A 26,559-nucleotide genomic window follows, 5' to 3' on the forward strand; every position below is an offset into this window, starting at 1 on the left:
ACATAACTAATAAAATTCATATTCCCTTTATTTCCCTTGGTTATTTTATGTTTTAATTACTATTTCTTAATAGGCAGACAACAGTCCTTATTAATTATTGCTTTTCCTTTTTCTAATTCATTTACTGTTTATTCCCATCTGCCAATTCTTATTTTGACCTAAAGAACAACAAAATGCTTCTACAGTTCTTGACTTATTTGCTTTTCTGTTCATCTCCTCATCTGTCATATAATATCCACAGTAAATTATATTCCTGTATCTTTTTTAAAACTACCAAGCAATAACTAATGTGTCAAAGGAAGCTTTCGGTCCTTATATTTCCCTCTCAGAGTAGTCAAATACCAGAAAAAATAGTAACATTTGTACTATTTTTCCCAATGCGTAGGGTGATGGAACTCGTTTGCTGAAATGAAATATTACTGCATGGCACAAGTTATCACCAGCTTTTTGGTTTGCTTTCAGTTCTTGAGACTTGTTAGAGACCAAGTCTCTAACAGTAAGAACTAGAAAGTGACTGGATCTATTTTTAAGTGCTGTGCAAACTGTGGTTCAGTCAGTCTTTTATGTAATAAAATAAATGTTTTGTAACTTTGGCTGTCTATTCAAATAGATGAACACACAACTCACTATGTGATTTCCATTGCATACTGCAAAACAGACAGCATGGAGTGATTTTGCAGCTGTTCTCTAATTGGGCTTTTAATGACAATGCTATTTTTCTTCCTAAAATTTTTTGAGAACAGAAGCCAGCTTAAACGACAGAAACAAACCAGCCATTTCTGTAGTATACAGTATGATACACAAAACAATCTAATGAATAGTCAAACCCATTTTTCATACAGTTCTGAAACACGTTATCTACAAGGAATTGAAGAGCGAGGAATCAGGAGACAGTAAGCAATACCAATATTGACACTATTTTGCCCAGAGACGGCTGTTTTCCTTTAAAAGAATACGCTGACATTTTTAAAAATGCAATATCACAACCTGCATTTTACAGGTGAGCAAAGCGAACAGAGAAAGTAACCCAAGCCAAGGTCATGTTATAGACAGACACAGAGGCTAGCGTCCAGATTGACAAACTAGCCTGCTTCCAAATAAAACACCTTCTTCCTGATAGAGCTACAAACATTTCCAGAGCCTCTGTTACTACTTCAAACTCCAGCTCTGCTGCTTGCTTCTTGTTGACATAATGTTTAAGGATCTTACTTAAAGTTGGTTTTAAGTGTTCTGCTTACCTGAAACCTTCTGTATGACTTCATTTACTTCCTTCATGAACACTTTTTGCACAAATACTAAGTGATTTAAAAGATCAGTTGTGAGATTATGTTCAAAGGAACCAACCTGCAGAAATATAAAATATTAGAACAAAACTTTAAAACAGTTACCATACCTATGTTTTCGAAACAATACGTTTTTAGTTTTCGGTCCAATTATATTGTTATTGGCATAAAAAACCAACATTAAATAGCTTTGTCTTGCAGTTTTTCTGCTGTGAATGCCAATCAGAAAACTGAAGGACATACACTATTTTATGAAAAAGTTCATTCTCCTGTTTAAGTTTAGCTTAGACAAACCAGCCAAAACCATGACACATGGTCTTGACTGCTTAATATGTTGGCTGCTCATCAACTAAGGACTGAGAAAGTTCTATTTCAGTGTCACGCAATTACAAATGCTATGTTTGGATCAATCCATAAACCTGAGAGTTCTGGAGTAGGCAGATTATTAAAATAATATGAAGATGCACATACAGAAATGTAACAGAATGGAAATAACAAGCTATCAAAAACGAATACCATCTTCAACACCTACTTCAGCCACGCAACGTAGGTAGTTCCCCTGTAGGTAATAGCCTTGCTTAGCAGGTAGTTCATCTATGCTCCAAATTTGGTCTGAGTAAGTATCATGTTCTTCCATGATATATTTGCCTGACATAGTGACAGGAGGAAGGTTAAGACTCGCTGAAGGAGGAATGGTTGACATATCAGTGGCAGAGACTTTTGAAGTGAAGCGCAATCTGTGACTTGGAAGCTCAAAATTAAATCTAGTTTGGGCACCTGTAAAAGAAAGACGGGGAAAGAAAAGGTATGAACTGGCAAAAGAATCTTTTATTTACCCTTAAATTTAAGAACACTTTCGGAATAAAAACACTTTTAAAATGTTACTGAAATGCATAGACCTCTAGAGCTATAAACATCCACCAACATGATTCTGAGTTTTCTTCATTTTTTGAAGAAAATAAAGACTTCACTGTAATTTGATGGAGAAAGTCACACAGACCACCTCATCTGTACTGAGAACATACAGAAGTATCCTCAAGTAGCCTTACGAATCAGAATTCAATTCATCAAGGATCATAAATAGATTTTAGCAGAGGGAAGCTTCCTGGGAGGAAGCTACATATGAATGCATTCACGTCTTCATCTGCTCTTGTGTTCTGCCTCTGGCAATTGGGTTTAACAACAGTGTAAATTCTCTAAATGGCCCCATCTGATCGGAGACCACATTGAAAAAAATAAGCCAAGAGCAAAAGATTCAAAGCTCTAACTATAACTCAACAAAAATACCAAGTCCTCTTGGACGCTGCTAGCAAGGACAAACTAAAAGCTATAATGTTTTTAACGTTTCAGGGAGCTGTTACCTGTCATTCCATGACTTCTCATTCTTCCCATCTTATATTCTGCCTTTAGAGAGGGCAAGAGAGCTGCTCCAATAGCTATACCGTCTATCATGGCACTGAATTTCAGAACGATAGGCTTCTTTTCTAAGCCTTCTGGCAGCTGTGGAAATTCATTTGTTTCAACAGGTGTTTGATTAATACTTGTTGGAGTTTTTTCAGAGGGCAAAGGAGTCGCAACATCTTCTTTGGGAGGCTGGGGCCTATGTACCAAGACAAAGATCAAGAAAACACTTGTTGTTATTCTAACATGACGTGTGACAAGCCCGACTCTCCCACATATGTCCAAAGTAGCACAAGCTCGTAAACGGATGGCATCCAGTGGCATTCAGAAGTGCCATGCAAGCACCACTTACGCAGTTGACGGTTGCCTGATGAGATCCGAAATCTGCTTGGAGAGCTGGTGGGAGCTGCGCACCATCATGCTGTGCAGGGTGGCAGGGTGCTGAGGAATGTTGATGCTGATGGCTCCAACTTTGACCACAGCGGCGTTGTTTGTTTTCAGCCCCCTCTGGGCACTATACAGGGCCTGGGATTTGGCAATACTGCATTTCACAACAGTTCTAACAGAAAAGGAAATAGGATTTATTTGCACATCTTTCAAAATAGTTACAGTTTTATGTTAAAATGGGTTTTTAAGTGTTGAATTTTAATTTAACTGAATTTTAAATCCTGAATTTTAGTGATTTTGTTTATAAACTACATACACATTCCTTTTTGTTTCACTTTACACACACAGATGCACTACATGCCACAAACAACTACACTACATTTAAGAGAACTACAAGTCATGCATTGCAAAAATACCTGTTAAACTGTTATTCTTGCATCATGTAAGATCATTTGAGTTTATACACGCTAGGCTGCATATACACAGACAATTTGCAAACACGGAACCAAGTTGCCTTCCATTTCAACTCCTTTTCAGGAATAATCTTGAATCATCCTTTTCATATGAAGACTTAGTAAAATCTGATTTTAGCATCCAAAAAGGTCAATGGAGGAAATCACTTTGCAATAAATACATAGGAAGTGATAAATGGGCTTGTGAATTAAGACCAACCTTTAATTCCAAAATATGAAGTCTAAACTTCACTTTAGTATTAAGGAGGATATAGTTGACAATGGTTACCCAAGATAAACTGCACGAAGCTGACAGTTTCTCATGTCAGAATGAAATTTTGGCATATCAGAATTCACTAAGCTCCTATTAAAAAAGATACATGAGATAACACATTAATGTTTCTCAGTTACTGGAGGGTTACCCAATGGAAGCATATTAGGTAGCCAGCACAGAATACTACAGCCTCTAAGAGAAAGATATATAGTTGCGAAGATGCTAAAATGTCTGAAAAAGACACCATATAAAATTGCAGCTTTCAATGAAAGTTTCTCAAATACTAAATTTTAACGAGCATAATTCAAATACTTTTTGTATCATGATTTAAATTGTTCTGTAGACAGTTTGGTTTCATGGTGAAAGCTACAATATTCTATGAATTCTACTCGCTAAGTAATGTTTCTTCTGTGAAGTCCTAACACGGGGCTCCTTATTCTAATGTTAAAACATCAGCTAGCCCAAAGCATCCCAGGTGTGGAAATAGGGAAAAAAGACATCATCCTGCTGCTTATAATGAAGAAATAAACGCACTGTAATGCAACCACAGGCCTATCAACAGCAGATTCATTTACTGAAGCTCTAGAAACATTTTCAGGTTTCACAGCTACAAAAGAGCCACAAGTGACCTAAAGCAGTTATGTATTGAGAACTGTCAAGTAGAACCGATTTCAAAATATTTGAAGAATTTACACAAATATGAAGGAGGAAACAAATCTTAATTCACAGGTATTTTCATAAAAATGTTATACAAATAAACATTACCTAAGGGAAGATTTATTTTAATCCACCTCTTTAAAGAAAAAAAAAACACCCACAATTACTTATCTGTTGATGATTGCTTATTTCCTACTCTCGTCCTGCTACCATCTGACTGAACTATTCTGAAGCCAATCAAGAAGACATTTTTCCCCATATATAACTCAAGATACCACTACATTACTTATTCAATCATCACAAGAACAACTTTCAACTTAAGGGAAGTTGCAAAATCTCTTCCTGACCTCTACCAGACAGTCTAGTCTCAACCTATCTTCATGTAGAAATGAAAAGTAAATGTAGTTGAAGTCTGTACTGAAAATGCAATCAATTTTGAACATGTGAATTCATACCATTTTAAGCACTTTCTTAATAAAAAAAAATTAAAAAATTACACCAATATAGCTGTTGCAGGAGTCTCAAATCTGAGCAAGATTAACTGTGCTTCTCTGCTAAGGTATTTCAATATTTCATGCAACGAATGAATTTCACTGTCACTTGTCTGGTCTACAAAAAGCCTCCTTCCACGACAGAATGAAAAGCAGAAAAACTGTGTGGCTACACATTTATCTGGAATGAGCACTGCACATATTATACATCTGCAGTTTGTTTACCTACGGTGATATGCCTATAACAGATCTGGTTGAATATTATTAAAATCATTAAGTTATATACCAGTAACACATTCAGAAGTAATTCTATGTTCTCACATCAATTCCATAAATAATCACCCTCCAGACAAACTTGTGAACAAAGTCTTTGTCCCAGTACAGAACTGGCTACGAGGCCACCATTCAACCTAACAGACCTTTGGGAATGTTAGAAAGAGACAGGGAAAACACGTCAGCAGGAGGCCCATAACAAACACAAACTACCACACCGAATCAGATGAAAATTTGGGCAGTAGCAGATGGTTGTGGTGTAAATAAATTGATCGTTCCCCAAATTCCAGCTATCAGGTGACTCCTTTCTAAGCCAGAAGCTGTATTGTGTTTATGACTCACCACCAGACCTATCCTACACAGATATGTGCAATCTTTTTAATCATTTATACTTTTGTTGACCATTGTTCAGTGATACACTATGCAAAAAAGTACTTTCTTTAGCGGCTTTAATGTTGCTACCAGACAAAAAGGAACAAAAACTGGAATGCTTTCTTTACATCACTTGCAGTTTTACAGTCTATCACCTCTCCTTCCAGAGCTACCATCTATAAGGACATTTTAAAATTAATCCTGTATTATCACAACTGAATACACACTAGTGCTGTAACAAACAGCAGCTGAAAAAAAAGAAGAGCCTCTCAATTTTTGGCTACATAACTTTTCTTCTCAGAGTACTGCGGGGTCACTGTGTAACAGGGCTTCTAGGTTGCCAGTGTCCCATTTCCCACCCTAACCACTACTCCAGTGAGACCCTCTGGACTTTAGCATCAGGGAGAAAGAAAGCAACTAGAAAGAAAACATTGCATCTTTCGTGGTAGAAAAGACCTACATTTGGGGGACATGAAGGTGGTCACCTTCATTAGCAGGAGATACACAGGCATAGTTTTAGGAAAATATTTTGTGTTAGCATAACCTAGTCAACAAGCCATGTAATTAAACCCAGCACAGAGGTAAATAAAGACAAAAGGAATGGTCCTATTCATGCTAAAATCACAACAGGTACTATCACTCCAAGCACAGCAGTTCCTTACCAAGTTCAACGCAAATCTAACCTGCCTGTCAGCATTATATCACATAAATAAGCACAGAAGCAGATCTAAAGAACTTAACAGCCAGTGAAACCATTTGAGCATTACAGTAGTGACCATATAGTGTAATATCTGCCCCTAAAGCTAGATTATCAACATTTACATGGGCTTTTTTGACAGATACTTAGCAGGCTACATTAAAAGCTTATCTAAGTAATATTAGATGTTAAACTAAAATGTATTCAAGCAACATCTGCCTACACAATCACACACAGTAGGAATGCAACCATTAGCTACACAACACAGAGTTAATTGCAAGACTATTAAACATAATAATATAACATACAGAAACTCTTGTTTGGCTGTGCTTGTAGGAGATGTAGGAAAATCCTCCAGTCTACAGATGAAGATTGAAGAGAAAGCAAGAAAAACAAAAACAAAGCAAATAAAGAATAAACATTCATGCAAAATTAGTCAGTTAATTACTTGTAACCCACAATATGACGCTTAATTTCAAATTTACCAAGTTGAAGGTTTGGTTTTGTTAGGGTTTGTTGTTCACTGCTGCTGTTGTTAAAGATTTATCATTATTTTCCCCCTTTCCTTTTGTACCCTCCCTATATGGAAGCTCAGTAAGATTACGATGTAAAAGAGACATGAAGAACCTCAGTCACCTTCAGAAACCCTACATGGCTGTCGGATTAGAACTTTTATTTATCCCTCTGAAACACGCTTATCAGAAGCAAGTTAGCTGGGGATGTTAATAAAATTCTCTATGTTTTAAGTTCCATATAGCATTTTCCAAACTAAACAGGAATTAAAAGAGAGACTCAAGTCATGTTATTTAGCCCCTTTTCTACAATATTAATATTCTAAAACCAGATCACATACTGAGGGTTACCCAGATAACACTCAAACTGCGTGAGGGTGATCTACGTTACAAAGAGTTGTAGTTCAACTGTTGTTTTGCAACTCAAACAGAAAGAAGTTCAGCTTAAAACAAAGAAAAATAATGCATGCCCTTTTTGAGTTTGTGAACCTAGAAAAAAAATCAAACCCAAACCAATGTGGATGCTGAGCAAGTCATTCAAGATGTTCATGCAAAAAAAGTGATTTTTTTTCCCCTCCACCCCGACAAGTTGCATGAATTATATAAAAGGTGGAGAATGGATATTAGATCTGTAAAAATAACACAAAGAATCAGGCATCAAGGGAGTTCAAAAACATATCTATTAAAGAAACAATACAGATTTTATATGGGAATAATCAGCATCAGTAGGTTAAATGCTGCCTAAAAATCTTGTATGGTTTAGTGGAAACTGTAAGCTTCAAAAAGCAATTAGGAGAATAAGAGAAACAATACACATAATGTGATAAAGTTTTCTGTGTATACACTGCATGGAATAAAATTAGTGCAGAAAGCTCCAATTACACGAAATTTAATTTCTTTCCTTTTACAAGAGGACTTGTTGCAGTCAGGTCACTTACCCCTCTACACTGTGATCCTACAACCAGTTTTGAACTTACTAGAGTAAGTGACTCTCTTTTACTAGAGACAGAAAGGAACAGGAGTATTCATATTCGTGTAATTATGTTTAAAGCAGTGCAATTGGGTGCCCTAGATTGAAAACTACTACTATGTTCACCACATTCATCTTTAGCTTACTCAGATATGCCTTTCATAGAAAAGCCTCCTGTCAAATGGCACATGCAATTAGCTTTATGAGTCAAACTCCAGCCCAATTCTGCAAGAGCTGCGTGGTTGCCACCAAACTCTATGACTTCGCAGATTCTACCTAAAGACACACAATCAATGCTTTCTCCATATTAAGCTACATACCTTTACTGTCACACAACTGATACCACTCGTATGCACTTGAACAATTTTAAGTTGTCAGGCTCCATACTTACTGGATGTTTGGGGTAATTCCTTCCAGCAGGACGATATTGACACCTCCTATGTGAGCAGTGGCACATGTCTCAGTCATCTTTTGATGTAGTACATCTTTAAGAAAAAAGATACTTAATGCTATTTCATTCAGTAAATTACTTCCAGGTATGCCTACTGCTTTCAAAAATATAGCAGCAGGAGAAGAATTGAAAAATTACAGTTTTAGTAGTCACATTAAGTGATATCAAATTTAAACTGTGACAGGACAAAAGCTTTTGAAAATGAAAGGAGTGACTATCTTCTAAAAGAATTTCCTTCGTGGCATTTTTTTAAAATCTTGCATCCTTTTAAAATCCTTCAGCATCCCAGTAATAGTTTTTAAAACTATTATACTACCAACTCACAGGCATAATGTACATCTATTTACAAAGAAAACATATTACATATGCATTGGTATAGGTAAGCGCACACACATAAACATGTAAAGCTGCCATTGAATTTAATTGCAGAGTACATTTTAGCTTATCCCACCTTTCATCTTTTCTTTCAGGGTGAAGCTGCCGTGGATTCTCTTCAGTTCAGATTCCATCGTTAGACCGCCAATGTCTGCCTCCAGGTGGGTTCGGTTCACCATGCCTATTCCAAAGACTATGAGCGTCACATGCTGCGGCTCCGAAGTCACCAGGCTACGCTTCCTCTGTGTGTCTCTGCCATTATCCTGTTCATTCTCAAACACCACTCTACAAGCAGGTTCGGTTGGGCTTCGAACACCTACAGAAATTCAAGAGAGTCATTTAAGGATACTTTACAAGAAATCCTTGGCATATCTGATTTATATTTGTATTTGAGACCAAGGATCATGTATCTTGCATATCAAGCAAACTCTTTAGGCAAACTACCTGTGCCTCACTTATTCCACTCTAATAGCATTGCAACTGAGCCAAATGCAAGACACAATGGGGACAATAACGAGTGATGTGATTTCATTATTATTGATAGATATATTCTTATGTATGTTATGTGAATATTTATATTTATGTGATTTTATTCTTATACAATAAGAATGCTCTGACAGTTTCCAATCGTCCTGGGGGTTTTTTTGATCATTTCACAGCCAAAGGTTCTTACAATTTAGTTTTCAGTGAGCAAGTTTTCCTTCTCAACACTCAGAGCATAAAAACAATGTAATAAAATTTACATTCTGTGCAGATATCATACCTGTGGATATGATATTCTGTGCATAAACGATGTTGCCCTCTGTTTAGCAGACCATCTCATTTGACACTTTCTCATTTTTTCATTCTTCAGTTAAAAGAAGTCCAAAGAAAATACACCAAACTACTAACTGTACTATCCCCTGAATATTTACAGCAACCTAAGTACACCAACATAAAGCACGATGCTAAGTCAGCTCTCAAATTTACCCTGCTGTGCTAAAATACACTGGAAATAGAGAGCAACGGTCACCCCAGATCTCAAAGCTTTGGGTGAAATTATGGCCCAAACACCTGTCATCTTTGCTGGGCTTCACCAAAATCAGTATTTCACCTCTTCTTCTCTCAAAGTCAGGTTCACAGATTATTTTTTTACTCGGTCATTCCAAGGGCAGAAATAACCTCCCTCAGGATTGCTTATGTGTGCACTTACATATTTTCAGTGAATGATAATATACAGCATTTCCATTAGCCACTTGAAAACACAATAGCACCTAGGGAAGAACAAACTCAATCCACTCTGTAAACAATTAACCAGAAAAATTAAGACAGTCACACACCCAGTGCAAATCCAGATTAACCAAGCTGTACAAGAATACCAAGAGACTGAATTTAAAACAAATTAACATGTATCTAAGCCTAGGACTGAAAGAATCAAAGCATACTACAGAGCCAGGAAAATATTTTTTTCTTTTGTGCACTATCTTGGTGAACTGATTACAAGCTCCCTTGCCATCCTCGCCACTTGCCCCTCTGATACGAGTTAGATGGGGAGGGCAACTTTCAAAAACCGCCTTATGATGAAGCTTTAGAAGAATACACTTCAGCAAAAGTGTATTCTTGCAATTATTTGGATTCATGAACTAGTTTACCTGTTGGCCCGAAAGTTTCAGAAGACTTTTCTAAAATCCCGGTTGGATCAGAAATGAGTGAATAGAAGTTCAATAGCTTATACATATTTTGCCAGCACTCAGCAGAAGGTTCGCTCTGTTCCGACACGGTAATAGAGTCAGAGTCATCCATATGAATAGTCATGTGGTCAACTACATCTTTTGAACCTTTCCTGGACACTTTAGAAGTTCTTCTTTCTGACCTCCCCAAGGAATTCTTGTTTCGAGACTCTTTTTTATTGTTCTCATTGTTTGTTCGTTTGCTCTTGGTATTGTTCACCCTGTTACCACCATTAAGACTTCCTCGAGAGCTTCGGCTGAAATCAGAAGAGCGGAAGTCTCTGTGTTTGCGGGTTTTAAAAGTAGGTGTCGGAGAGGCTGATCCAGCTGTGTATCTGCTAAGTTTGATGTCCGTCTGTGTGGCTTTGATGTCATCAATCATTGTACTGAACTGATGAATGAGACGAACCAGTGCCATATCTACGTGCTGGCTTATGGACTGGCAAGAAATTGTAAAATTACAGTGAAAAGTATTATAATAGCGTCTATTCAAATCATGAAAAGAAAGGGCATTGGTGGAGTTATGAGGTGTGCATATGGACTTCTCCATTACAACAGCGCTAATACTGAAAGTTTCTAACATCAAAGCCGGCTTGAATTCAAGAGGAGGAAGATTGACAGCTCCTTGCCTAAGGAAAAAAAAAGGTACAAGTTACTACTTTGTTTCTTTTATGGGAGTCAGATACTTTTTACACAGTAGTACATATAATTTACTGAATCTAACCTTTTATTTCCCCCTTAGGATACCATCTTCTTACCATAGTTCAAAATATCAAAACCGAACTTTTCTACTTTCATAGTGCACGTTACTAACATACTAATCATTCAGTTCTATGTCAACTTAGTTTGACGTGCAGTATTTCCATCATAACCTAAAGCTTTGCCCAAAAACAGCAGAGGGCAGATTCAGTATTTGTACTGAAAGCAACAACCTCATTTACAGGAGTAATTACAAATCGGCAATTAAGAGCCTCTCAAATTTCCCCCGCTATTATTCCCATCAGCTCTCTCTTCCCCAGTCTCCAATTGTCAAAAATAGCAAAGGTTTAAACACTTAAAGTTTCCAAACCATTCCAGAGGAAGACTAAAAAAAAATAATATTCTAACAGGTAAAGAAAACACTAAGATTAAGGGAATAAAGGACTGCTCCTAATTCTATGGAAGTGCTTTGGAATTCTATGTCTTCACATGAAAAAACTAATTTCTGTTCTTTACCTAATATACATATTTTCAAATACCTCAGAACATACCTTCGAGCTCGTTTGCTTTTTCTTTCCTTTGCTGTATCTGAATCAACAATATCTGCTCTTAGACAGTCCAAAGTTCCTGAGAAAGAAAGGTACTCTCCAAAGTACATTCTGTAGCAGAGTGGCATTGCATCCTGAGACTGAATTCCTGTGTAACTTAGTAGAGGTTTGAAAACAACCTACAAAACAAAATCCACCGATTTACTTCTTGTCTAGATTATTCGTTTATTGGAATAAAGGAATAAATGCTCCATCATTTCCTAATCTACGATATTTACAATATCAGCTACATAATACGGAACATTTCTAAGTTTTATAGACAGTGCTGTAAAAGACAAGAAGGGGGATAAAAAGGAGACGCTTCATGGACTTTTTGAGTAAAAAGATTGATGATACAGCAAGTTAGCACTGAATGCTTAGCTACGGGAGCAAGGTTTCTGCATGCTCCTCCCCGTAAAAAGTACTCTGGAGAACTAGACTACTTTCATAAATGCTCCAGTATATTCCTTGAAGTTATAAAATAATGCTCCATTAATCACCATTCATAAAGTTTGTTATGGGACAACTCAGAGGTTTCTTAAGCCTTTTGGCTTTGCACAGGAATGCATAAGAAACATGCACAAAACCAGGATAACGTTTTCATTGTTGTAAGATGATGGTTGTTTTGGGTTTTTTTAATGTAATAACTAGTTTTTCCGTGCAGAACTCCGAAATACGTTAGTAAACCATCCCTACCTGTGCATCTGCTAGCTGGACAGCAGGAAACCCCTGGTTCCCCTCTTCTACACCTGCAATGTCATCCTGGCTGGTGCTGTGCTGCGAGTGTGTGCCATCCAAGGTGTTCTGGTCACTAGACAAAACTGTGTTGAAGTCTGAAGCAGAGGGTATCGTAGGAAGATTGGGTGCCACACCTAAGAAATGAATACCCATGGAACACTAACACCACAGCAAATTTTAACACCACCAACTCTATTAACTCAGCAAGATTAATTATATAGAAACACGTGCCTTACACATAGAAGGTCATAGCTGTAGACAGGTCTATAACCTCACAGAAGTGGCATTCAGCATAGAGAAACAGTCTGATATTGCTGAAACAGGTAACAGAGATAGTCCAACTTATATTTGGAAAGGACAAAAATATTTCCTTCTTTTTGTCCTCCTTCCCAAGACCTTTTGCCTGTATTGCATTCCATAGGGCATGAGTAGCCTATACCATCAACAAAACAAAAGTTTTTTACAATTGCAGATACTTGCTTTTAGCTTTCATTGTGCTATAAGCTTCTAGGTTTTATTAGTCCCAATGCAAGATCCACTAATTAGATCTCTATAGATTAGTCTCCAGCTAAATATGCTTTTCATAAAAATGACTATGCCCAGCCACTTCCCTGCAGCTGCTCTGTTCACGAACCATCAGACTTGAAGGACAAGGGCACAGAGATGCTGAATCTCCTGCAGCTTGAGTATGGACTGGACTCAACCTTCATGAGACAGAGTTGCTCTGCCAATGTAAATTAACCTTGATTCTTCAAAACTCAAACTTACAGCACTTATCTGAGAGCCATGACTACACACCTCCACAGAAAAATGGTTTGGATAGAGCTGTGTCCAAGTCAGAACCACTAAGTCTTAATTTCAGGAACATGAGCTTGTGCAAAAACTGTTATAATTTCAGGAGGAAAAAATACAGCTTTTTCTGAAGAAAATAAAATAATTGAAAGCTGTACTTCTTCCTTATGATTCATTCTGCAGAGAAATACATTCCAGTTTACAGAGCAACTACGCCAGTTAAGAAGTATGTACAGCACAAAGATGTTTGGTAGAATCAGACTATTTGTTCAATATTAAAAACAAATCAAAACAACTTATTGTTGGCCAAAGATTAATACATTACCGTTGAAAGCCTGTTAACAGAAGAAAAATTCAAATTTAGTGTTAGTGAAAATGAAAATTAAGATACACACATTTGAGGATTATGAATGATGACAGGCCTACAAGAATAATAAGTTGCAATCATTTGTTACATATCTGTTTCTTTAACACGCTTAAGATTTTCTGTAGAGTCTATTTTCTTTCGACCATTCCCTTATACCAGCTGACCACTTCCCGTCGCTGAGGAAGGTTACTCTCAAAATAGATGCTTATGTTTAGTCTCAAAATTGAACTGAGAAAGAGCCAGGATTCCAATGTACAAAATCTTCATTACAAAACCAGCATATACAAATTAGACTAACTAACTAACTAACTAACTAACAAAATCAAAGGAACTCTACAACTAAGGATGATTTTATGGCTTAGGTTTTTGCAGCTACACATGGTTTTGGAAGCTACATTCACAGTTCCAAATGTAAAGAAAAAGCTAAATGGAGGCAGGGTAAGGGAAATGAAAACAAGAGTTTTGCTTAAATCACATTTGTTCATTTTCTGGTTTGCTGAGAAGTCCCACAAGTAGTATTTATGCCTGTTTAACTTAAGTCACTTGCTTAATTACATTCAGAAAGAACGTGGTAAACACAGGGAACAGCCAACCCAGAACAATCTCTTAAATTCAGCTGTAATTAGCAATACCTGTTGGAAGACTATTGTGTCCAGATTTGGTGGCCGGACTTTCTTGTACTACACTCCCTCTGTTGCCCACAGCATTGGACATCCAGTTATAGAAACTCACAGAAGATGGTTCAGACAGCAAAGGATGTTCAGATAACATGTCTGTGGCCACAGTATTTCCTATACAGATAAATCAGAATCTTTATCATTATTTGTATCAAAGCTAGCAAAAACCAGGAACACAGCATAACTTTACTATAACTATTTACTATAAAAGCAAGCCTAATCCTTAAAGTTTATTCCAGTGAATTAGGTGTCAAGCACTACAGGTGCTACCACAGAAGTTATACAATGACACTAATGGATGCTGCACTACAAGTGTCTCTGCATTTGTTCATTTCTACCAATAACTAGAGGAAAGGAGTCATTAAGAATCAAAATACCTTTTTTTCTGAATAATAGCTCATTTCCTGACAGCAAAGGAGAGAGGTTTTAGAGAAAATGCAATATCAAACTTAACTATTTTTCTTTATATAATAATGCACTCAGAACAATAATACAGAGCATAAAAATTTCAGCGTATATATTTCGAACTTCTACAGACAAATGGGTTCATTTGTTCAAAAGACCATTACTAAAAATCTACAAATTATTATACACAAACTAAGTTACTGGAACATTAGTTTTAGTCCAGTTTTTGACCTACTCACAAGGTCAAGAAAAAATGACAAATACAGAATGATGACTTCACTTCCTTATTCACTCAAAAAGACTCACTTAAGTAATTATGTATTACACTCAGAAACTAGTAAGGCTAAGTAAAAGCAAAATACTTTGTTTATTTTGTTAGTTGTCTTTTCCCAACCTGATGTACTTGCTATTTGTTTCTAGGAAGTGGTATGGTGCAGCAATGTCTAGGAGCTGCATAGTTAAACTACGATTCTTATCTGGGGGCAGGGAGGGGCACATGGGATCTTAAACAGAAATGAGAACTCATAGTGGAAAATATAGTGCCTTTTCTAAATTATTAAAATTAAAATCAACCCTCCCTTCACCTCCCGTTAGCTTACTTATGCTACATCATACCTGTTCTTGTTAAAGAACTACTTTTAACTGCAGTTGTACTTCTTTGAGGAGTCCCTTCCAAAAGATTATGCAGGCTAGGAAAGCTCCCAGTAAGATAGCTGAGCAGACTCTCCTTCCTTGGACTTTCTTTCACTGCCATTCCAGAACGGCCAACGTGTACTGGTGAATCTGTAGCTGTATCTCCACTAGTGTAACTTAAGGAATGATACGGATGTATACCCTTGTGGAGAAAATAAAGAAACCAATTAAGAACTGTGTAAACTGCAGAAAGGAAGGGACATTTGGTCTGAATATGAGATCAGGACACAACAACTATAAAATTCCCATTCCTGCAAACTTTTGAATAAGCAGCACTTTGGGGCAGGTTATACACCAAACAGGTATTGTGTATAAAAGTGCTGTTGAATTCTCAAGTATTTAAATAATTTTACCTGTAAAAACAGTTTAAAAAGTCAAACAAGTAAGAAATGGAACTACAGATGTGTAGAATTCACCTAAAGCAAGTTTGCAGAAGGAACAGTGCATATGACCAAACATAAGCCTCATTTGTATTTGGTCTTCATCTGAAGACCATATCCCCTCCAACCCTAGTGTAACAGTAAGCGCAGGCTCTGGGGAAGGTGAAGGACAGCAGCCGGGGACTTCTGGCACCAAGAGGAAGGCTCCTGGTCCACCTAAAGGCTTAAAACTATGAAACAGGTTCTCTACCCTCAAAATTGAAGAAGAGCCAGAAATGCTTTCAAGCAAAGCATCTGGGACACTTACCCCTAAACCACGCAAGACCACCAGGAGGGAACAATAAGTCATAGTAGCGGGTGACTATCTGTTAGCGGGGACAAATGCACTGGGATACGCTGGGGTCTGACCAGCTGGAAAACAGCTTTACAGAGGAGGACCTGGGGGTCCTGGTGGACACCAAGTCGAACGTGAGGCAGCAACGTGCCCTCACTGGGCTGTCCAGCCTGGGCTACATTAGGCAGTAAGTTACAGCAAATCAAGGGAAGTGATCCTACCCCTCTGCTCAGCACTGGTGAGGCCACACCTGGAGTATTTTGTCCAGTTACGGGCTCCCCAGTACAAGAAAGAAATACTGGAGAGAGTCCAATGAAGGGCCACTAAGATGATTAAGGGACCAGAGCACCTCTCATACAAGGAAAGGTTGAGAGAGCTGGGACTGTTCACCTAGGGAAGAGAAGGCTCAGGGGGGATCTTATTAATGTACGTAAGTACCTGAAGGGAGGATGCAAAGACAATGGAGCCATGCCCTTCTCAGTGGTGCCCAGTGACAGAGCAAGAGGCAATGGGCACAAACTGAAACACAGGAGTTTCCTCCTGAATGTCAGGAAATACTTTTTTATTGTGAGCGCTGACTGAGCGCTGGCACGGGTTCTAGAGTCTCCAGTCTTGGAGATATTCAAAAGCCATCTAGACATAACCCTGGGCAGCTGGCTGTAGGTGGCCCTGCTTGAGCAGAGGGGTTGGACAAGATGACCTTCAGAGGCCCCTTTCAATCTCAATCATTCTGTGAAAAAACACAGCTGAAAAGGAATCAGTACAAGCCACCAAGCCGCATAATATACACACAGAAGACAACAAATTACTTAAAAAGAAAACAAAAACCAACAACCCAAAACCAAAAAAAACAACCATCAATACCCACAAACATTCAAAGACTCTTTTCTGTTCATAAAGCAGAGATAAAAATAAAATCTTGCCGTTTTCTGAACAGCTTTGTGGCATGAAAAAACACACGAATTTTACTACAAGTTATTGGAGAGCTTAGTCATTCTTAGATTTTGTATAATGATAGTTAATTCTTCATTTCTGCTTCCATAAATAGACGAAAAGCTATAAAAGTTAATGCACATCGTTAAATGATGCACAGATATATTGTTTTTAAGCATGGGTCTGAAGTTAATTGGCAAGAAAAACAATAAAGAATGGATGTAGAATATAGGCCAAGTGATCAAGCATCACTTTTATAAGGTAAAGGAGCATATCTTCCATGTGTTAGTTATAGTTAGTTAATTTTTAGACAAGTCTTTATTCATCTGCAGCCTACAGAATTACTTCTAAACAGGCCAGCTACAAAACACTCTCCCCTCATGCATGGCGCTAGAAACTTACCTTTATTTTCAGAACAGAATCACTGTGAGTGTGAGTCTTGGATAATTTCCTCATGATCTCGGCACCAGTTACAGGCCCAGAAGAGCCACCAGCAGGTGGAGGGCGATTAGCCGTTCCTTCGAGCAGCATCGTATGCTCACTGACAGTAGCTGGAACCAAGCAAATAATTTTTCTCATTTTTTATATATATGGGAAAACAAGATTACCTAGTATTAGGTCCATTTATTTACAAGCAGTCATGAACTTCCTAATTCTGGCACACAGCTACACACAGCTACCAAGGGAATCAAAGGGAATTTTAAGACGAATCAGATGACCTCAGACACAGCCCTACCGGATTTTCTTTAATAAACCAAGTAAAAGTTTTTGTGTCTTTTTAATGTCATACAACTGTTGCTCTGTGCTACAGATCCAAAAGAAAGTTGTCAAATTTCACTTTCTTTTGCTGACTCTGGCATGGCTGATCATTTTTTGAATTAAGATGCTTACGTTTGCATGAATTCCATCTATAAGTAAATGAATACAAGGCAGAAAAACTGCTGCTTCTAAAATTCTTGGTGAAAAATTGAATAATGTACACAAGGGGGGAAAAACTAAAATACTTCACTGGTTCTAATACTCTGTTTCTGCTCAACTGAAGTAGATATTTTAAAGAAGGGGGCAAAAATTTCCATCATACTGACAATTACATACAAGTTTCACACACAAACATCTTTGGTTTTGCTCTCTTTAAGCTGCCGTCTGGCTTTTAATCAAAAGCAGATTCTCCTCCTGATTTTTTAGAATTATTTTTTCCTCAGTGTTATGTAATTGTTACATGAGATAAAAACATAAACATTGTATTGCTGAGAACAGTAGCACTGTACATAAATGCTACAAAGTAACTAAGTCAACTCAAGACAGCAAAAAAGAGTGCTCCAAAAACATGTATTATTTATGCCCTTCCTTTCTGTGCTTCTTACTTAAGTCAGCTCTGTATCAAAGCTAAATCAGTAGCTTCTGTTAAATTGGCAATGTGTCAGTAACAGAAATCTACAATATATGAAGTAGTAAAATGAGAAAAAAAAAAATAATGTCTTCACAAAGAACAAATAAGGCAGCAGGTTTGAAGCTATACCTGGGAGACTTCATAGAATTGCATGTTACAATTCTTAACTGAGGTCAGAAGCTGCACAACAAAATTCTAATTCCAAGCTAGCAAATAATTAAGTTGATGTATTTTATGCAGTAAATAACAAGACAAAGCATGCGAAGAAAGAGAAGTTTCCTGTTTTGTTTTTCCCGAAACAAGTAATAATAATACTGTAGTTATAATTGTCAGCAGCAGCTTCAAAAAGAAGATGATTCTAAAAAAGAAGCTTGATGATTCTAAAACAAGAATATAACGTATCCAAGCATTAAAACTAAAGAAGAAACAAATGCTCTGAGAGGAGCTATTTGTCCCTATGAACTTTTATGGAGACAGAAGAACACAAAAATACCTGCATCAAATTCAAACTCTGCTCCATCTGCACTTGTGTCACTCTGAAGACCCCCTCCGTTGTCTAAACCAAGTCCGTCCTCATGCTCGTGGCAGGCATTTGGCTGCAATTTCACCGGCTGAGCTGGTCTGTGTAAGCTGACTCCTTTAAAGGCTGGGGTCACCACAATGAACTTCATCCATTGCCTTGCTAAGGCTACTAGGCCTTTCTTTAAGGTTACTAACGCAGGAAGGCCATCACTCTTTAAAAGAAAAATTAAAAAAAATTAAAAATGGCTATCACAGCATTTTAAAGTAAACTGGGGAAACAAGAAAGACAGAACTCCCTTAAATCTACGTGTTCTAGAGGCTTATGACAGAAACACGCTGGCACCACACAACATCCATTCAGATATAAGAAGCCATAGCGCTAACAGGTAAAAATTATAGTTTCACTGAACACATTAAATACATTTATCTATATGACCTGAGCATCTAGCCTAAGGGGCCAAAATAAACAACAGGAAACTGGTTTATTAAATATGAAACTAAAAGTACTTAAGTAATCATAAGGCTCTGAACTATGGACTAAAATTCACAACAGCACTTGATTGACTGTAGAAGCAGAACTGAAATTACAAAGATGAGGGTTTTTTTCCACTGTTGGTAAGCAGTATTTTAAAAACATAAATTTAAGGCAAAAAACAGGAATCGTTTTGATTACATCATTGAATTGTGCTGAAGAAAAAAAACAGACTTATTTTGACCACAAATCAAACTGCTATTTTTGCCACAAATTGCGCTACTGCTGATCACTGGACTCTCAGCTGAATATGTTGAAAAACGTAGTATTTAAATCTGACAGCTGTGAAATTGGATTATGAAAATGACACAAAATCAGGAACAAACACTCCTCCTTATGTCTAATATGTTTGTTCAAACAATTATTTACCACTACAATCCAGACATTTACATTCTGAAGTCACCAAGAAAATTATATTAGATTCTTAAGCCTTAAAGTTTCTACAATTCTAGGTCTTTTCCTAAACTGTCTGCATTATCCAAGTATTTCTAAAAGACATGAAAACTCGTTCTGAAGGAGAGAAATTGGAATAATCTAATCAGTGCATGTGCTTGCTTTAATAATTGAGATTTATGCAGTTTTAAAACTACAGATGCAAATTTTTACTACTTTGCTGCTATCATTAAGAAAAATGAATTCTGATAAAAAGGCCATTAACAATTTTAAAGACCTGGCTTTTTGGTTTATGATTTCTCATGTATTCCCTAATAAATAAAATTATTTATTTTAATAAATATAATAAATAATAAATCTAATAAATAAATAAAATTATTTATTAGGATAAAAATTATGCATATACACAGACCACAACAAAAACAGGAGATCTGAAAGAAAATATAATGAGAGAAGCCATACCTACTTATCAATTTAAAGATACATAAGAGTTTGGGTTATATTTACAATTTGTTAAATCAGGTAACAGTTTAAGGAAAGTTAAGACATTAGAATTGGTACAGTTGGAACTAACATACTGAGTTATTTCCATTTTTACAGGATAACTCACCATGGTGGCATCCTCAATGATGGAGTAATTTGCTTGATGAAGGTAATGGTGCAATATATTACACAGTAAACAAGAAGGATTTTCTTGCAAGAAGCGAGCCAATTTGGTAAGCCTGTTGTACTTGCTTCTCAGAGGGAAGTGCACACTTTTATTCTAGATTAAAATGTAACAATTTTTCACATATGAATGTACTCACAAACAGAACATGCACATAAACTACAAGATTCCAAACACTTCTAACCCCGTTTTGAACTTCTGCAATAAAGATTTGCCTCATGGATACCGACCTTATTTTAAATAGTGGTATGTGAAAAATCATGCTTGATGTTTGTTTATTTATATGAAGTAATAAAACAGAAGGCTGGATTCAAATCACAGACTTTGTCAAGTTACCTCTGGACTAATAGACACATATGCACAGCTAGCTGAGATTTTCAAAGAAATTGTTTATTCCTAGTTGTAGAAAACCAGGCCATTCTTTATTCTAATTTGATTTAATGCTAGAAAATAGGTAGGAAAGCAAATAGGAAGGGAGGCAGCAATAAGAGACCACCACAAAGGATGATTTTGGAGTACATCAGACAAGCAGCCTGAAGCTAAGCTCGTCAGTCTCACACTGCAAGACAGATTCTCAACAACGGGTATCACCTCAAAGTCTTCCCACTAGATGGTGCTAAGTAAACCAACAGCAGAAAACCGCCTACACACAAGAAAGCTCCTTAGCAAATCACAGTAACACCAGTTTGTCATAAAAACTCTACCAATCCTAGTTTTCAACAGAAGATTTGCCTATTTTGTGTTTCTTGTTAGAATGTTCCACCCTCACTATGCTTGTCCTCCCTTCCTCCAACAATAAACACGATTCAATACACTGCAAGAGCACAGAAATTCACATTTTCTCCTGAAATATAGCCTGAATATTTCATAATTCAACACACTTTCATATTTCAAAAAATATACCAGATGCTACAGCCATATTTCTTACTCTTCCCTTTCAAAAGGCAGAATCTCCAGTTATTTTACCCAGAGATGCACTCCTGTATGAAGAGCAAGACTTCCCTGCTAGTAACAGCTGAATTTTTTTTCCACTGAAATTTAGATTGTGTGCAAAAAGCGCAGGTAGTGAGTTCTTGTGACCAGTTCTGGAAGTAAAGGCTCATAGGAGGTGCTATAAGTTTGTCAGCAAAAATATCCAGAATCTCAAACAAATATGTATTATATATTACACTGCTCTGATCTGATCTGCCTATTGTTTTTATAAAGGTCTTTTACCTCTAAAGCTTCTGTCATAATGCAACCCATAACAGCACAGATTCGCAGGGTTCCTTCAGTTTCTAGTTTATTTAACGACGATTTCACTTGATCAATGGGAACAAGCCAAGCACCAACTGCTGGCGTTGCAGTACTCAGGAGGTTCAGCTGCCTATTGAGAAAAACAAAAAGAATTAGGTCTTCAGACTCAGCAGCAGCAATTAGCAAGATTTTCTAATGCTATTATGAATGACAATTGAATAGGTGGACTATGACAGAACAATGTTACAAAGTAACAAACACAGACTTACTGTCCAGAAAATGAAAACTGGCAAGAAGTATCTAAGGCAGGTTTTGTTTTTTTACTCGCTCACAGACTCATGATTCCATCCACTCTTGCTACCTCTATTCCCTCCTTTTCCCATTTGTATTCCCTACTGAAATCATACAGTTTGAAATTCTCATCACTGACTGAATCCCACATTAACTATTAAACAATACATTGTGAAAGAGTTTTGCCGAAGGATTGAGGCAAGAATATTAGGAAAATCAGAGCATTTTCTAATTTATAGCTCTATACTGAGCTTAAACTACTGACAAATAGGAATATTTGGCTTGTTCCACAAACGCAATATGAAAAACTATCTTAGAAAGATGTATCTTGATCTTTATAGTGCAATGGCAGTAAGATCATGGGTTAAGCATCAGGTTGAATACCAAAAGCACCAAGTGGTTTTCTTCTCTAGCATCTCTCCTACTTAAAACAAATACTCTCCCCTGCCTTTTTCCCACATGCATTTCAGTCTCACTGGGGTTTTTTGTTGTTTTATCTTTTGGGTTCTTTTTTTAAGATCTTTCTTTTCTTCTTTTAATCATATCTGACTAAAAGTTTTCTAGCAACACTTCCATATAAATGACAAGAATAAAAAATTGAAGCAAGAGTTACTGTGATATATGTAAAATCCAAAATTTTCATTTCCAGAGAAGCTTCAAAAATTATTGAAATTACATTCAGACTTGACCAAATACAACTGCAATTTAACAAATCAGAATTGCCATTTTCTTTCTTTTAAATCAGTAGAATTATACCTTGAAAATATATGGGCTGGAGAGCGCACATTGGTGGGGGCTGCAAAACTAAACCAAATTTCTTTGATTGTTAACTTCATGCTGCAAGAGTCAGGGGGAGGAGGCATCAAGGGTATATCTTTTTTCAGATCATCAGATTCAACCCCTTCATCCTTAAAAAAAAGGAAACACGAAGTCAAAAGTGAAATTGTTTTCCAAAATGATTACACTGAAAGGCACTGATATACCATACTGTGCACTGTTAATAAGAAATAGCTTCCTATGCCTTTAGGCAAAGCAAAATAAACCAGTGCTGTCTACCAGCTCTCCCAGGACAACACCAAGAGACCTTGCAAGAAAGCTGGAAGTTTAGTGTGCAAACAGACAGTATAAATTCAGTTGGCACAAGACATCTGCTAAATTGTCAATTTCTTATTTTGAATGTTAATCATTTTAATAAAAAAAAGAAAACCCACAACCGAACACTAGTCATTTTTACACAGTATGTATGTACCTGCTCATCTGAAACTGAATTTCCATTAATATCCGAAGAGGGGCTTATTCTATCACAAGGAAGGTTATCATCAGACACATCAGTATTGTAACCACTGCCAGTTGGAGAATCTGAAGAGTTATTTGATGCAAGCAATCCACCTCTCTCTGTATCTCTTGATTTACCCATGACTCCAAACGTATTATACAATACTGCTCCAGATTGTCTTCCTCCTATGAAAGCACACACACCAAGACCGTAAATGTTTGCCATGCATAAACTTCTATAAATTATGTCCCATTGAAAAGATCTGCACTTAAGAGGAGAAATACATATGATTTTGGTTAAACAAGGTGCATTACCATTTTACACAACAATTTATTGCTATAATTTTTATACAATAAGTGAACAGCTCGTTGTAGAGCTTCTGATAGTTTGTTTCAAAGTAGGCGAGGAGTATTCACATGAAGACTGTTTTTAAACTATTCATTGAAAAGATTAACTTGGATGACAGAAAATATATATGTTGGGGTTTTGTTTTCCTTTTTCAAGCTAGCTTTACCCCTGCAAAGCAAAGTTCTGGCCCTATACACAGACACTTACTGTGGGTATGATTGCAAGGTCGTTTAAGTAATCATTGAAAGCATCAATTTCTACCTTCACTTTAAGTTCAGAAACTGCTGAAACTGGTTTATATAGAATTATTTCATATACTGTTATAAGTGGTATTGATTACTGAAAGTTCCTTTACTGTGTAATACACTATGTGATATAACTTTTTTTACGAGACGTGTACTATTTAGTATCACTTCTATTCAGCAATTTCTAATCACATAATTGCTGAAGTAGAAGACCTAACAACAGAATTGTTAGCAGTTTCATAAAGCAAAATAATATAAAGCCTTACCTTTTATAGTTAAATTTTCAATTCCACACTCGAACATTATCCATCCCCACTTCTCTTGACTAGGACCAATTCGAGTTACATCTGGAACAGCTTGTTGATCCGTTTCATCTACAAAAGCAAACTCATCCAACTCTTCTAAAGTAAAAAGAACTTTTGATTTCCCAAAAGGAATAGCTGTTATTGCACAAGTTCCAATATCTGTGAAAACAAACATATTTACCACTTTGTTACAAAATGAAAAAAAAAAACTTTACATCTTCAAATAGCTCTCAAGTTTACAGTGTTTTGGAAGTGTTGCCCCTTTAGCATTGCTCAAATGGGAGGATGAGAAGAAAGAAAGAAAAAGAAAAAAAATATCAAAGTACAAGCAAGAAAAAAAAAAAGCAGCATAGTTTATAAAGTCTAAAAACCTTACTCCTGGAATGTTAATATGCACAGAGTAATTTTTAAATTCAGAAAAACAGGACCAAGCAACGCAAAGTTGAAGCTTCAAGATATTCCCAATCCCACCTATTTGCCTTCTTCATCTTTTTATAGAGTCATGATTCCAAATGCAAGCGTACAAACAAGCTCTTCAGATTTTTATCTGAAACTGGTAATTGGCCTGAAAATACTTTAAAAAAATCCCATTTCTAGTAAATACCTGAGGTTTAATAGCAACAAACGACAGCAATACTGACAGTGCTTTTGGATAACATGTTTTAGTAGAAACGCATTTGGTGTTAACTATAGCATACCTGAATGATATTTAGAAATAACGTTCTAATTTTAATTCAAAGACTGCTTCCTGGTTGGAACCAGGTCTGTCTACGTCTGTGTTAGGAGGATGTAAAGCACTAATTCTCACTGATTCCTAAGAAAATACAGACTCAACCAGTTTTCAATTCATTATGGTCTTTGCTGTCTAAGATCCAGGAGGGTACCATGCCACTTTGATTTCTTTGATGTTAGGACATAGCTTAAATATAAAACCTTTCAGTGACATTTCTGAAGGAACATTTCCAATAATTTTATACCTATTGCCTATTAACGCACACACGGAGCTAAATGTCAAATACCCGAGGAAAAGAACTAGGCCGAGTCAATTTACATCCCTTCCAATCCTCACTCTCTGACTCCAACTTATAACTGCAATATAACTTATAACTCCAACTTTTGAAGTACACGTGAAATGCTAAGAGCCCAAGAGAGACATTTCTCAAACCTTTTAAATAGAAGATGATGTGTTTCCTTTGGTAGAATTAAAAAATTACTTGGTCTTCTTGAATGCCTGCAGCATACCTAACACAGGACACTATTGCTAAGATTCTGCCCATAACTAAGTAAAATGGACATAAACATTTTAATTTTCTCTTATGACTTTTGTTTTCCTCCAATTTCCTTTGCTCATTCATCTTTGCACAGCAGTGGGGTTTTTTTTTGTTGTTTATTATCATACTTGTTTCACAGAGCGCTTCCTCATATCCTAAAGAATCCTATTCTTTATTGGAGAGAGTAAAACACTGCACTAATGGGTATAAATTCCATCAAAATTGAGTCAGTTTTAACAAAAACTGCCTCTACTTTTGGTCACCTTTTCCAGGATCAGGAGTTATAGCAGCTGAATTTAATTCATAACCTTCTGAAGGAGTTTCCTATTAAGAAAATTTGTGTTAACAAACAAGAAGGAAGACAATTGAGTAGATCTCATCTTCAGTTTTATAGTCACTATAGTTAGAAATCTACAGCTTGTCACGTTGAAATTGCCAGTAAAACAGACACATTATACTTATCTCGAAATTGTTAGAAAGTAGTAAGAATGCAAATAAGCATAATTCATTCCCCACATAAGGTAAGAAAAAATGGTAGCTGAAATGAGATCAACTGGGAGGAAGGGAACCCAGGCCTGAAATTTTATCAGTGCATGTCAATATTTACAATGCAACTCATATGCTGCTCAAACTGCTTAGAAGTTTGTCTTGATAGTTTTCACTCTACCCACATTTAAAGCTAGCACTTTAGTGGAATAACAGAAAATAAGTCAGAGTAACTATCCTAAACTTCTTTTTAGAGTATCTGCAAAATCTCCAGGTTCAAGTGTCTTTTTATCTGTGTTGATAATAAAAACCCCACAATCAAACTACAAGATCAAGGCCAACTTCAACCACTTGCTTCTATGAAAATTGCCATTTCCACAATTTAAAAAAAATGCTTACCTGTTGTATCAAGGCCTCTAAGTTGTCCGTGAACACGATGGATGTTCAATTTAGCAGCAATTTCTTTTCCTTTTTCTGCTCCAGCATTGGATCTCAGTGAGCCAGAAGACTGGGGCTGCATTTTACTAGTTTGGATGTAACGATCAAACGTGACCGAATTCCTCCCAGTTTCTGCATTGTTTGAAGTTTCCTCAACTATACCCCTTTGAATATAAGGAAGAAAAAACAATTAAGCAAATCTCAGAGAAACATATTTCATTTTATTATTTTTGTTTAAAATTTTAAGTGA

The 26,559-nt window shown here is 36.6% G+C and overlaps 1 protein-coding gene across 1 annotated transcript in view; it reads right to left on the reverse strand.

Annotated features, from left to right (window-relative positions):
- The window catches only part of BLTP1 (bridge-like lipid transfer protein family member 1), a 120,913-nt gene that overhangs the window by 37,524 nt on the left and 56,830 nt on the right, over positions 1-26,559 (reverse strand). Inside the window, exons 34-53 of the mRNA XM_074154853.1 lie at positions 26,271-26,473; positions 24,076-24,273; positions 23,190-23,401; positions 22,697-22,848; positions 21,629-21,779; positions 20,357-20,509; positions 18,793-19,033; positions 17,312-17,460; positions 15,185-15,404; positions 14,120-14,278; positions 12,287-12,462; positions 11,555-11,730; positions 10,227-10,933; positions 8,672-8,911; positions 8,161-8,254; positions 6,596-6,646; positions 3,037-3,243; positions 2,645-2,883; positions 1,816-2,060; positions 1,239-1,344 (exon numbers count right to left, since the gene is read on the reverse strand). Coding sequence (XP_074010954.1) covers positions 1,239-1,344; positions 1,816-2,060; positions 2,645-2,883; positions 3,037-3,243; positions 6,596-6,646; positions 8,161-8,254; positions 8,672-8,911; positions 10,227-10,933; positions 11,555-11,730; positions 12,287-12,462; positions 14,120-14,278; positions 15,185-15,404; positions 17,312-17,460; positions 18,793-19,033; positions 20,357-20,509; positions 21,629-21,779; positions 22,697-22,848; positions 23,190-23,401; positions 24,076-24,273; positions 26,271-26,473 — 4,079 coding nt within the window. The remainder of the gene's footprint in view (positions 1-1,238; positions 1,345-1,815; positions 2,061-2,644; positions 2,884-3,036; positions 3,244-6,595; positions 6,647-8,160; positions 8,255-8,671; positions 8,912-10,226; positions 10,934-11,554; positions 11,731-12,286; positions 12,463-14,119; positions 14,279-15,184; positions 15,405-17,311; positions 17,461-18,792; positions 19,034-20,356; positions 20,510-21,628; positions 21,780-22,696; positions 22,849-23,189; positions 23,402-24,075; positions 24,274-26,270; positions 26,474-26,559) is intronic.

Source organism: Numenius arquata, chromosome 10, assembly GCF_964106895.1.
Source record: "Numenius arquata chromosome 10, bNumArq3.hap1.1, whole genome shotgun sequence".
Classification (NCBI taxonomy): Eukaryota; Metazoa; Chordata; class Aves; order Charadriiformes; family Scolopacidae; genus Numenius; species Numenius arquata.